Source organism: Ischnura elegans, chromosome X (assembly GCF_921293095.1).
Source record: "Ischnura elegans chromosome X, ioIscEleg1.1, whole genome shotgun sequence".
Classification (NCBI taxonomy): Eukaryota; Metazoa; Arthropoda; class Insecta; order Odonata; family Coenagrionidae; genus Ischnura; species Ischnura elegans.
Window position 1 is genome coordinate 28,743,142 of NC_060259.1, and position 13,735 is coordinate 28,756,876.

At 36.6% G+C, this 13,735-nt stretch overlaps 1 protein-coding gene across 1 annotated transcript in view; it reads right to left on the bottom strand.

Moving 5' to 3' along the window:
* Window positions 1-246: 246 nt before the first annotated feature.
* Window positions 247-13,735, bottom strand: part of LOC124170693 (UPF0047 protein YjbQ) — a 31,477-nt gene continuing 17,988 nt past the window's right edge. Inside the window, exon 5 of the mRNA XM_046549597.1 lies at window positions 247-3,539. Coding sequence (XP_046405553.1) covers window positions 3,312-3,539 — 228 coding nt within the window. The 3' untranslated portion in view covers window positions 247-3,311. The remainder of the gene's footprint in view (window positions 3,540-13,735) is intronic.

Genomic DNA, 13,735 nt, shown 5'->3' on the forward strand with positions numbered 1-13,735 from the left:
ACACTTGGCCAATTCACAACGCACCTATTTTCAGGGGACCAATTAATGCAGAAAACATGCCAATGGCATAGCAGTTCATCCTGCTTCCTATCAGTACCCTGTTCATTAAAAGCAGGAGCAACTGACTTCTTGAGTTTTTAATTTCGATAGATCATATAACAGTTGACTACAAGAACATGAGCAAGGATGACTTAATGTGATTTGAATCTTGAAGCAACCTTAATGGATAGAATAATAATTCCAGTAAAAGGTCTTGTCCACTTTATCACAATCATTACATTGCTCCCATAATGCAGCAAGGATGAGATCAAGGAACATTGAAATAAGGTAAAACCATTTGTGAATGTCAATAGGAATAAAGCTTTATGACTCAATGATATAAGCTCTGTTTAGGTGACAACTTTTTTCCAATTCACTCATATTCCCTTATTCAAGTTCATACATTTTATCTTATTAACTCAGTCTTTAATAGCGTGCTATTCAAAGGCATAAAAACACACAAATTTATCAGCTCTTCATTTTCCAAATGAAATTTGCAGTAAAAATTACAACAGAAATATTTCATACAAAGCTACCACAGACTAATAAACATGCTTAAGGTGTGACAAAATATAATTACTCTATGAACTGCTGTCATTTTTAATATTGTCTCATCATTTTAATATACTGTAAGACTTAATTGAATAACACGACTTTTATTTAATTAACAAAGACACTTTTAAGGTAGAGAAAATGCTGGACCAAAGTAGGCTTCATGAAAGACACACATTAATTAAAATATAAAAATAGCAATTACAAATATTGTATTTTAAAGAACCGAAAAAAGAAAGCTTTGATTTAATTCAGTGATTTAACAAATTTAACCAGCACCTAATAAATGCTGTGAATCATGATTCCCATTTGCATCGCAAAATATTTCCAACTAAAACGTGGATATTTCACTACAAGAAATGAAAGAATCATTTCCCAAGTTCTTAAGAAATGTTTACAATTATTACCTTTACAAAACATAAAGAAACAATATACATAATACAAACATATTTAAGCCTGTAAATTGATGAAGGTGCATCATACCTGATTGTGCGCAAAATGAAAACCTTCATACTATTCACAATGTGTGAATTTTAGCATTCACGAACTTGTAAGAGAAAAAATGAAACAGATAACCTTTTAACTCCAATAAATAGATTATACATTATAAATAAATGGTCCAGCTTCAAATCCATGTCATATGGATAACCCAGATACAATTGTACTGAATTGAAAACATTGTAAAGATCAAATATAACAAGAGCATTGGCGATGAAACAATAACTCTGAAGAGGTGAAAAGTTATGCTAGCCAAATCCACAAAAGCACTAGTGAAGATTAAAATACGTTATGAGAAATAACAAAGAGGAAAGGATTACTCATCAAAAAGACAAGAAAAATTATGCATGCACCGTTAAATATTTCTATATCAAGGAATTACTCAACAAGACGACAAATACATCCTTCAAGCCTCGCAGGAGGCATTCTTCTTAAGCAATTTACTCCCTCGTGCTTATTAGAAGGATTTCTATTTCAATATAGTTGGACAGTTGTCAGCACCATATAGAAAGTCATACTTAAGGTACACACAAAACCATTTTTAAAAAATAGCATTTATTTTGTCAATGTACATGATTGATTTATATTCCAACCAATTACCATTTTCTGTACGCCTTGCTGAACTCCACATTGATACACTGTTTGTGTTTAGCTCCAACCTATCACAAACCAAGATATTTTCTAAACAAAATTCTTAAGTAGACACCAGAAAATACAGTAAAATACATAGTTCACCAAAAACACCTCTTAACTAAAGAATAATAAAAATAATATCAGCTTCCGTGCAAATTAATTCCTTTTCAATAGGTTTTCAACCAGCAGTAAATAAACAGGGGTGGTCATAATTTGTACTTGTGTTCCACTTTTTTGATAAATTAGCTACCTCTTTCTCCATCAAAAGAAAGAAGTTTTCTATTAATTGCCCGATTCGCAAAGAACAACTATGTCATCAGATTTTAATTACAATTTTCACTTGCTGCCACTGCAACTTTCATGTGAACCTTGATTAATTATCAGTCATTTCCTTTATCTGCAATGTTAGCTCAAAATGTGGAAGACCTGAATACCAATACAATACAAAAGGGTGCCCAAGGCTTTGTAAAGTTCCAATATCATTGCAAACAACAGTCAAAAGTATGACATGTAACAGAATGTACCATTGATACACGGAATGTTAACAAGTCGCATAGTAAAGCACACCAAATGGCATGATGAATTTTTAAAAAAATTGGAAGGGAAACTATTATTTAAAAGGCAATTAACATAAGCAATAATTTTAGTAACAGTGTTCATCATAAATGTAAAACCTAATAACTGTGATAGGAATGTAAGGTAGAAATTCAAATAATTTAACAAGATTAATAGCTCACAATATTTTACTTGCCCCATCATCTTAGTGTTTAACAGCTTCAGGTGGACATTTTAGGTGCATGCGCCTAAGTAATAGTGAATGTTTTGGCAGTGTTACTCACCCTTGTTTGAGACACGAAAGAGGGAAATTTGGCTACCTTAAATTAGGAATTAATTGCTCAATGATATAAGAGTATCCCAAGCCAATGACCTTATTTATCTCTTTGTATACTTATGAAATACTTTATTTCATTTGAAAACTGCAAACAAAAGTAGCAATTATATACAACAGCATGGTCAGAAGTGGATATTTTCACTAGAATTACATGAATTCATCATACCAGAGAGATATTTCATCCCATTGTGTTAATGAACCAATTTGCAATAGAATTATCTCCATGACACCATCATAGGCCCAATGCGATTTGTGGACCATATTACCTTATTTAACAGCATCATTTGAGACATTTTAATACTCCTCATCATTTACCTATTTCATAAAAACCTCAACACCTCCAGCCCTAATGACTAAATTCTTCTAGGATAACAGCCTTACCAGTCAAACATTCTCAGACAATGCTTGATACCATCGATATACCATTCTTAATCACTCTCTCATTACTTGGCACATCATCAAACTTTGCCATCACCAATGCCTTTAGCAACACATGACATTTCATCTTCAATTTGTCTATCTATGATCCCCAACCTTATTTCCACAGATTCCAGAGGGTTTATTTTTTCATCTGCATACTGTGTGAACAAGAAACAAGTATTAGTCTTGAGAGGAGCTTTCGTACAAGTCTTCGGCTTCTCGAGTCCAACAAGAGGTACCCCTCCAAGACACCGCTCTCCCTCCCATCCCATTCTTTTTAACTGCTAGTGGACGCGAGAGGAGACACTGGCGACATTGGAGACCTTGACCTAGAGCCCGGCTGCGAGCCCAAGCACCCGTTGATGGTGACCACCACCTTCCTCGACCCTGCACGGTCCCGGTGCTCACACAACCAGATACCCTGCCATGTGCCTAAATTCAGCTTCCCCTCCGAGATGGGGATCGTGAGGGAAGAACCCAGGAAACAGGCCTTCACGTGAGCGGGCTGGAAAGAAAGGCAGTCATAAGAGAATGTCCTTTTAGAGAACTCTGTAGGCACCTATAAACGCACATTATTAGCTTCATAACTACTGCTTTAAGTACGCATATTAAAATGAAATAATTACCTTGATAGGCCTCAACTAATACCAACAATAACAAAGAAAGCATGTGTGGCCATAAAAAATTAAAATGTCTATATTTTTTATTCCCCATTACACACACCTTTTTTAATGTATGGTCCCAGGTACACAGAGGAAGATTGTTCAAGATTTCTTAAAGTAACTTTAATTACAGGATGAATTAGATGACAGAAGAGAGTCAAAGGAAAATTTTAGAAGTTAGAAAATTGGAAATGCGGTAGAGTGGTGACAGAATACAACAGGTTAGACAAAACAGTAGGCAGGTTCCCCAAATGAAAACAATACCAAGTCTCGAAGAGAGTAAATTCCTTTCTAGCATTAAGAGAAGCACTTGGCTGCTTCTGATAATAACAAGCCCCCAACATTTTCTCAACCCTTGCCAATCCTCAAGATTAGGTGCCAAACTAAAGAACATAAAGAGGATTTCATGAAGGCCATTTTACATGGGGCACGAAATTGCGCAGGTTAGAGCTGCATTTATTTCTAAAATGGCATGGAATTGTGCGAATGCATGAACGAAATTAGAACAGGGGCTATTTTGCCGTCTCGCATCCACTCATTCTCACATGTGTTCTAGCAATTCACCGCTTTACATGACACAATTTTGATTGCCCCTTCGCACGTACGTCAGATTGCACAATTCCGTGTACTGTGTAAAACGGCCTTAAGAAAACCATTTGTATACAGCCAGAATTGTTCAAGGGAATTCCACATTACTCCACTGAAAGTGCAAGAAAATTCTGTAGTGTTTCAACAAAAATCCTAAAAGATTTCTGTAGAAATTCCTTAAATACATTTCATTATTGTATGGAATTGTAAGAACTTTGAAAATAATTCTGTAGAAATATTTTGAAGAAATATCTAAAGTTTCTTGCAGGGTTCCTGCTTTCACTTCATAAGTGAAGCTTTTAGTTTAAATGTGTTTTAATGAAATTTACGCCCCATATGACTTGAATATATTTTCAAATGAAAATGTCTCAGACTTTATTGAATCATACCCATTATTGATTTAATTTCATAAATACAGGACTTGGATGGAAAGTTACATTGAAATCTGGGAAACCCAGATTAAGGGTTCATACCAACTTTCTATTTTCAAATTTCCCTGATTTCCAGTCCAAATTTTTTCCCCTAACTATATATTAATGGCAGAGAAGATGTACGCATGGATTTTATCGAAAAATGCAGCAAGTCATACTGTGAAATTAATTCAACATCAGGCATAGAAATAAAGCCAAGTATGTAATACCAAGTGGCGTTAACTCCATACCATCCAGCAAAGATGAAAAAATAGTGCCCACCTCGACACTTGGATGCAGCAACGCTCCACTTCTTCAACCATAATGTTCATCTTTTGGCTGTGACACTGGAGATTTTCACTGACAATTGCCAAATTTCCCTTACATTTCCATTACTTTCCCTCCAAAATTTTATTTCCCTGACATTTCCCTTACATCCCCGACTGGTATGAACCCTGATAATATCTTGAAAGCCATACAAAACACCATAAAGATGGATGAAATTAATGTCTTAAGAGTAAGAAGCATTTGCATCTAAATAACCTAATACACAGGCCAATATATTGGCTTTTGCTCCACGGGCGAAAAGTGCCACCAGCTGATATATAGGCTCGAGCGTAGACCAGATTTTCAAACTAATATTGTTTTAATAATTAAATTTATCCTTTATTCTATCTAATAGAAATTATAATCAACAAATAATTCCTTTTTAGTAAAATAAAAAAACATTACATTGATATCTAAAATAGTAACTTCATATTGTACTATTTCATGAAGTGCTAAAAAACTCTTAAATTTAGGTTAGCACTTTTCGCTAGTGCCACCAAACTTTGGTGGCACTAAGAGGGTTAAGTAAGGGCCTTAAATTTCAACAGGAAGCCGATTTCAATCACTAATACCCCAGTTGAAAAAAAAAAGTACTTGGCAGTTTGTCTTTTGACTAATTACTTTTATTGGATAAAGGGGGATCATTTCATTCACATAGGTAATTAGACCTCTCAATGGCACATTTCAATTCACCCCAGCCCCAGTCCCCAGTGACAATCTTGAGGGTTGCGCTGATCCTATTAACTCTATTTCTTGTTTCAATAGTTACCCATCCTAGAACTTTAATCATATCTGTCAGCCTGTAGATTTTCTCGTGTCGACCTTGTACACACCTTGTGGCTTTTCTTACCATCCTTTCAATTTTTTCCATTGGTCATATTTCATTGGGACCATATACTGAGAATCATCTTGAATTTTTAGAATATGTAATCACCATCACTAGTGAATAATCCTTGTCAAACCCATCATACAGATTGGTTTGAGACAGCTCTCCACTCAATTCTCCTATTAGCTAATCTTTTCACACCAACTTATTTCTTCTTTTTCACATCCTTCTTCACCTGTTCCGTACATTTAATTCCATGTCCCTCAATAATTGTCTTCATTAGGCCAACATGTCTCAAGGTATGGCTGATTATTTTGTTTCGTCATCTTATCAAGGCTTTCGCTACGCTTCTGTCCTTCTCCTCTTACAACTTACTTGGTTGATCCATTCCATCCTCATCATTCTTCTACAGCACCACATTTTCTATTCCTCCAACCTTGATTTCTACAACATTGTCATTGCCCATACCACACTTCCATAGAAAACGTACTCCAAATGTATATTCTGGAGGGTGTTTCAGAGTCTCCCATTCCAAGCGGATCGGGAGACTTGACTTCGATTCCACATTGCTCACTATCAGCAAGAAAATCCATGCACTTCAGACTGCTTCCTATCTACTCAAGGAAGGCTTTCCGATAGGATAGAAGTAGATCGGGGTAGAGATGTTGGAAAGTCATTCCGGTTCCATAGGGTGTTATATTATGATGTTGTTTTAATTAATTATTTGACTCTAATAAAATAATACCGTTATATTTCATGAGTGCTGTTATACGTGGATGTTCTGCAAGAGTAATATAGCCGTAGGGACATGCAAAAGGTGGGGTTATTTTATAGCCAAAAGTGGTGTTATTTTTTTCTAAAAGCGATGTTTTTTTTCCCTGAAATCGGGCAAAATAATTGATGTCGATTGAGAGCCATCCTTCCAGTGGCTCACCCATTGCCCTAAATTTAGGATATTATTGACAGGGAATAATTTAAGCAATAACATATATGGAGTATTGACTGAATTCACCCATGTCACACATTTTATCCTTCGCGTATCCATATATCTAGCTTACATAGAGAGAAATTACTTTTAAATGCCTGTAATTTCAAATGAAATATTGCTATTGTGATCAAGTTGTCATCTTTTACTCTCTTTGTTTTGTTCTCTTATCTGTTAAAACAGTGCTATAGCAGGAAAGAAATCTTTCCCAGTCCACGTTTACAGAGGGGATCCAAATTGCTTAAAGGCGCTTAGATGCAAACGATGTCTCAGACATTTGAGCTCCTGGATTGCTTTAATTATATATCCACTTAACCCTGGTAATTTTTGTTTTTGTAGTAATTTCTGTAATTCTCCCAACCCCAACTTCTCTGTCTCCATTGATTCCAGGCCATGAATTTTTTGTCTTTAAGTCAGGGTTCATGTCTGTAGTCGGAACTTCTTAGGGATCAAAAACTGAGATCTTTTCAAAAACCTATTCTTCTGCTTAGGTCTTCTACCATAAGAGAACTAAGTTTGGTTGATGCCTTTTCAGCCATCTGCATAGGTATTAACTTTACAGCAGCTGCTTTAGAGGTTGTCATGTTTTGCAGATGTAATAAGTGTTTTATCAAAAAAGTACTCTTATGAATATTTTCGAGGCTCATTTTTAACTTCCTTAACCCTTTCAAAACTGTGGAGTTCTCTCCTTAGCATGAATGCAGGACTGCGCCCCAAGAGACTCTTCGGTCTTCTCTGTATGGAGCATTTATGTTGGACATTTGTTAAGAAGGATCTTGCGGATAATCACACACTCTAAACACCAACCTTTTTTGATCCTTCCTAGTGGGGATTTCGCATTATCTTGGGCTCCGAGGGTAGTTGGTCTCCCTCCTTTTGCGGTATACAACCCTACCAGTGGCATTGGTTCGCTGTCAACTCATGCTTTGTTTATATGAATTAGCTATATGGATGATTGTTGCTTGCAAGTAAATTGCAGACTTCCAATTGAATTCCTTGTTTTATTCCGAGAATTTTAAAATTTTCAATGAAGCTCTAACGTCAGCATTAATGAATTTAATGCATTAACAATTTCCATGTTTATTTTATACTGAAATCGAGATACAAGTTAATATCTATGGTAGAATTTTATTTAAAATTGTGTGCGCTGCTCAAAAGACAAAATTCAATTCTTAGTTTATATATTTTTTTTAAAGAAGCATAAATGTACATATTTATTTCGCAAACTAACTGAATGAACAATTGTATGACTGTGGCCCCTTGCCACAAAGAGGGGTAACATAACACAAGGGGTCTAGGTTCATGCTCCCGGATTTCAGCAGTTATAGCCTGTGTTGGGTCCCGAAACTAAGACTTAGCGAACCCACTAGTGTCATAAAAGGAGGAGAGCAAGGAAACGTGTATTTTCGGCATTCCTTCGCCTGCATAGGAAAATCTCAGACAAAAAATTTTGCCTTTCATCTCCCGGGTCAAGAAATGTCCTGCCCCATATTTTCGTCCTTAGTAGCAAAAGGGTTAACTCTTTATAGAATGTGAGCGTTTGGATAGTTTGAACCCTCCAGTAATTTTATTAAGTCAACCATCAGATTCTCATGGCATTTTGGCTACTTTGTGGACATCGTGTGAACGCGGTTTAGACATCCTCCCGACAAACAAGTCGCCTTATTTCCTCGAATGTGTTTTGATGTGGAAATCATGAATTTTCTCCAATTCATGGGCGATTTTCACCAACTCATACGCGATTTTCATCATTTTTCTGCTCATGCTTCTCCCACGAAATTGTTTTTCGAGGCGTATATTTAAGCCGTAATTTTTTCACTGCATTGGCCGCTCACCGACGCGACGAATTTCCGCGGGCCACTGTTCATGGCATAGAGCCGTGAAATCCTGAGAGTCGTCTTGTAGGAAAGTGGCCTGAATTTTACGGTGCTGTGCCGGGAACGGCTGCCGGTGATAAGTCGTTTCGGCTGAAAGCTGCCTCAATGTAGCTCCGTGTGTATTTCACGGAATCACCGGCGCACCGCCGCTTTTTGCCGCTTTCAGACTTTGCTCCGGCTGCCGTCAACGGCACGGCACCGTGCTTTCAAGTAACCATTGGTCTCAGTGCATGTCTTCAAACAAGTTGAATCGTGCAGTTGACAGCACGGCGTTGTCGACCGTCAGCAATGCAAGGTTCAATCCGGCCCGGCGGTGCGCCGTTTATGGCGTGAAATACACACCGTACTACCTTGAGGCTACTTTCAGACGCGACGACTTTTCGCCGGCCGCCATTCACGGCACGGTGCCGTGAAATTCAGGCCACTTTCAAACGAGACATTTCACGGCGCTCTGCCGTGAACGTCGGCCCATGGAAATTCGTCGTATCGGAAAGCGGCCAAAGCAGTGAAAAAATTACGGCTTAAATATACGCCTCGAAAAACAATTTCGTGGGAGAAGCATGAGCAGAAGAAAAAATGGTGAAAATCGCGTCTGAGTTAGTGAAAATCGCCCATGAATTGGAGAAAATTGCAATTAACATGAAATTCGCGTATTTGCGGGAAAACGCCGGAATTCGCGTTACCGCATTTGCGAATTTTGCATGTCCCTAAATATAGGTGTAAGTGAATTTAATTATCACGTAAATTACACAATATATGTGCAGACTGTATCACTGTTGGTGCAAGTTTGTTTACATGTTATTTGGACGAGTAATTTGGCAAAAAGAAGGTGAAACAAGTTGGAATGCATGGTGTAATGGCAAACAAAATATCTAGGTAGCATTATGTATTGGAAACAGGTCTTTCGATTTGGAAGTACACATAACAATTTTTCTAGTTTGACATGATTGTGTGCGTGAATTGACATCCTAGTTACACCTAAATTTGACGTGATTATACAGTTAATTTGGTTGATTTCATAGTGTATATCATAAATATTTGTTTTAATATTAAATACTAGTCTAAACAAACTGGGCATAGCCACGGTGATAACTATATGGAGTCACCATTACACCATCTTGTTAGGTATAGTCATAATTTTTCATCAAAATGATAAGATGCATCTGCGGGTGGCACCTCAAATGGCTAAAGCACTTGACCAAATATTGAAAGTTTCGGGTTCAAATCCTGCTCAAGGCATATATTTTTTCCCTGTGAAATTTTCGCACAATGAAATATTAGAGGATATATTAAAAGGCGCAACAATAGTCATTGTGTGTCATTTTAGTACCTAGTAAAATGGTGTTATAAAAATAACTGAGTACATGCAAAACAGATAATAATCTACCCACATTATTTTTTGTTATTTTAACCTACATAGGTGGAGCCATTGATAATAATCGACACCATTCAACCTACTTTAATTACTGTATTTCTTTCCCGCATACTTCCACCTTCACTGAAAATTTGTAACATGTTTATGGCTTATCATGAAGGCCCTAACGTCCTTGAAGAAAGCCATTATTCACATTGAAATGAGGTAAGCAATGAAAATAAGACTGTTTAGATAAACCATTGAGTAAATAATGCTGAGTATCTGTTGTTGCAAGAAAGGATGGGTTTCACGACTAACTGTGCTTTAATTCTTATGAAACATGACCTTAACAATCAATAGTGCTCTCACCAGAATGAACGAACAAAGTCATTCCAAATTAACCTTCATTCCCGTAATTTGCACAAAAATAGAGGAGATTGCATTAAAAAAACTACAAATGGACAATTCTACGATAATTTTACCTGGCAATAACGTCAATGATGAGACAATGTATCAATAAGCACCTATGCATACCTGTATATACCTTTCGCCTCCTTTGTGAAGTGTCAAACCTGGTGGGAGGTTGTTTTCGCAGCTCACTTGTCCCTTGAAAATTGTGACACCTTATCGTTTCCCATTAGGGATGACTATTGATATCATACCAAAAGCGGAACGCTTTCCAATAGTACGTGTGAAACGCACCGAAGACAAGCTTATGATAGGTTCCCAATCGACTCAGACTGAATCCACCTCCACCTCATGAACTTATTCCAAAAGATGTGCACCATTCACATTAACTAGCATAATATCTCAAAACAAACATTACCACTGATTGCTTTCATTAAATCCCTTGGCAAGACTATTCACTATACCCTTTTTCCAAACTGACGGCGGCTGGGTGGAAAATAGCAAGTAGCCAATCAGAAGCGCTGCCCCTTCCACCTCTCCGTTCCCCTCCATCCCCTTCCCTTTTCTCCTCTGCTACCCTCCATCCGGCTGAAGAGCATTACCAGCCTTGGGAATAAGGGTACTTTCAGGGGTGGCAAAAGATTCTTGGACAAACGCTGTGCTATATTCACAGATTCGGTATGGCAACACTGCTAGCTGGAGAGCGATCTGCACTGCACAGAGTTCGGAGAGAGACTGTGGGCTCCTACACACTTTCTCCTGTCACTCTTCTTAGATTAGCTAGAAGAGTGGGTGGGTTTCGATCATGCTCAAGGTCAGCCGCCATCAGTTCGCAAAAAGGGTATAGTGAAATATGTATATACTCTTTTTAAACTATCCATGGACTTGCAAATACTGAATACATATTTTGTACATTTAAATTTCATCAAAGCATTTTATATTCAGTTATATTCTATATCTTTGGTTTTAGATACCGTATATCTCCGAATATAGTCCCCCCTTTTTTTCCAAAAATGGCCGCGGAAAAGTAAGGGGGGGGGACTATAATCGAGTGTAATCCAATTTAGCATACTAAAGGTGACCATAAAGTAATAAATAACGGCATAATGGCTAATGTTCTCGTAGTCTTTCTATTTGAGTATATTTATGAGGATTATAATCGGAGATATTAGTAAATACTGCCACGTTTTACCGGAAATTAAGACAATTTTTACCACAAATGTTGTAAAGATACGATTATTCCGATTCAAATAGCATATCGAATATGCGTTTTCACGGAATCCATCGGGTAGCCGCTAATTTTTCATGGAAAAGTATTGTTAGAATAATTCAATCGACACTGATCACTTAATGACGCAAAACAGTAAATAATTAAAATGAAAACTAAACACACACTATCATTACATTAATCGAACACTAGAATTGAATCAATAGTATATGTACCCGTCGCTCATTTAATAACTACACGATTTAAATAATTGCGAAAAATAAACAGATAAAGTGAACCTTTCGTGACGATTTTGCATTTCATTGCGTCCGTAGCTACTATACGTCCGTGCGGTTCGTGTTTACAACCACTGCCTTTACCGCCTTCACAGAACAAGAATGCGCAATAGGTGATGCATTTGTTTCTGAAAAGGCGCAATAATCGACGACTTTAAACCAGAAGCGCCGGCATTACTGCATTTGATCGAAATACAGCGACTCAGCATCGAAAGTGTAATCAATTTATTGAGGAATATCTTCAATTCGTCAGGGTAAATAGGATCGATAAATTACGTCGCATAAGGTTTCGCAATTATTTCCGCGATATTTTCTTTATTAAAAATAATTTTACGTTCAACAGTGAGGTGATGGATCAAGTAGAAAGATGAGGATCAATCCTGCCGCAGATTAGAGGCCTTCAAAGACGGAGTTTCGATGCCAATTTAAAAATAGCCGTTGCAGAATACGCCGTAAATCATAGTATTTACAGCGCTAGCAAAGCGCTAATACATCGCGGAAGTCATTTCGGGGGTCTCGATGCGGCAGATTCAAAGAATTAGAGGAAAATATCGTCGAATTTGTGTGCAAATGCAGAGCAGAAGCTCTTTGTGTAACTTATGCAATGATTCGCGACGAGGCATTGAAAATTGATATAATTTTTTTTCAGTTTTAATGTTTGTTGGAAAAAGTTTATTTCTTAATTTTATTACTTTGATATTTTTAAGTCCTGTAATTTAATTGTTTTGCTTAGCAGGCATTTGATAGCAATATTTTTATAATATTTATAATTTATTTAACACAATTTTATTTAGATTTCCTAAATTCTTCAGGTCACTTGGATTTGTGATGACTTGATGGGTGTGTTACACTGGATCTAAGGAAGTTTCAGGGCCAAATGCAATACTGTTTATGGGCTTTAAGTTAAAGCTTATATATTGACATTGTCTGTAGTCATTTGGAAATCAAAAATATTAATAATTTGTGAAGGTTTAAAAAATACAATAGCCTTGGATACTTAAAAAAATTTCTCATTCCTTCATTACATCTGGTTAAGGAACTATAAATTACTGATACATGCAATGGATCACAACATGTTTTAGGTATAGTTATTTTGTTGTGATGGAAAATATGTGAACAGATTTGTTCTTAATCTTCACAGAAAATAATAGTTTTTATCGAATCTAGAATCTTAACTTGCTAACCACAGAAAAATTGCCTTCCTTTACATTTTAAAATTTTTCCCAAAACTGAGGTCTCAAAATTGGGGGGGGGGGACTATATTCGGAGATATACGGTATGTTTTGTTCAAAAGTATACTTAGCAGTCTCATTGTCATTGACTTATTACCTGCATTCCCATTCTATTGTCAGAAAATATTTTACAGTGACAATTTCAGCATTTCAAATTTATGATTCTCCCATTCATTTTGTTTGATATTAGAAACCATCAGTGAAGGTAGACCTAGCAGGTTACAAAAGACATTTTCCTTACCACCCATATCTGATATTGCAACTTGCATGATGTGAAAAGAAACTAATAGAGGAAATTATATTCATAACAGAGGACAGTTTAATTTAACTGTTATGATAAATCTCAGCTGGCGTCATTGGAGAATCTGAACACCCCCTCAATTTATAGCATAATACAATGGTTAAGATATAAAAAAAGATATGCCAAAATTAAAGTATGTATTGGAATCAGATACAAAACATACCTTCTAATTAAGTAAGAAATTTCATTTTTATGGCAAAACTATACATCCACCCCGAATAAGTTCAC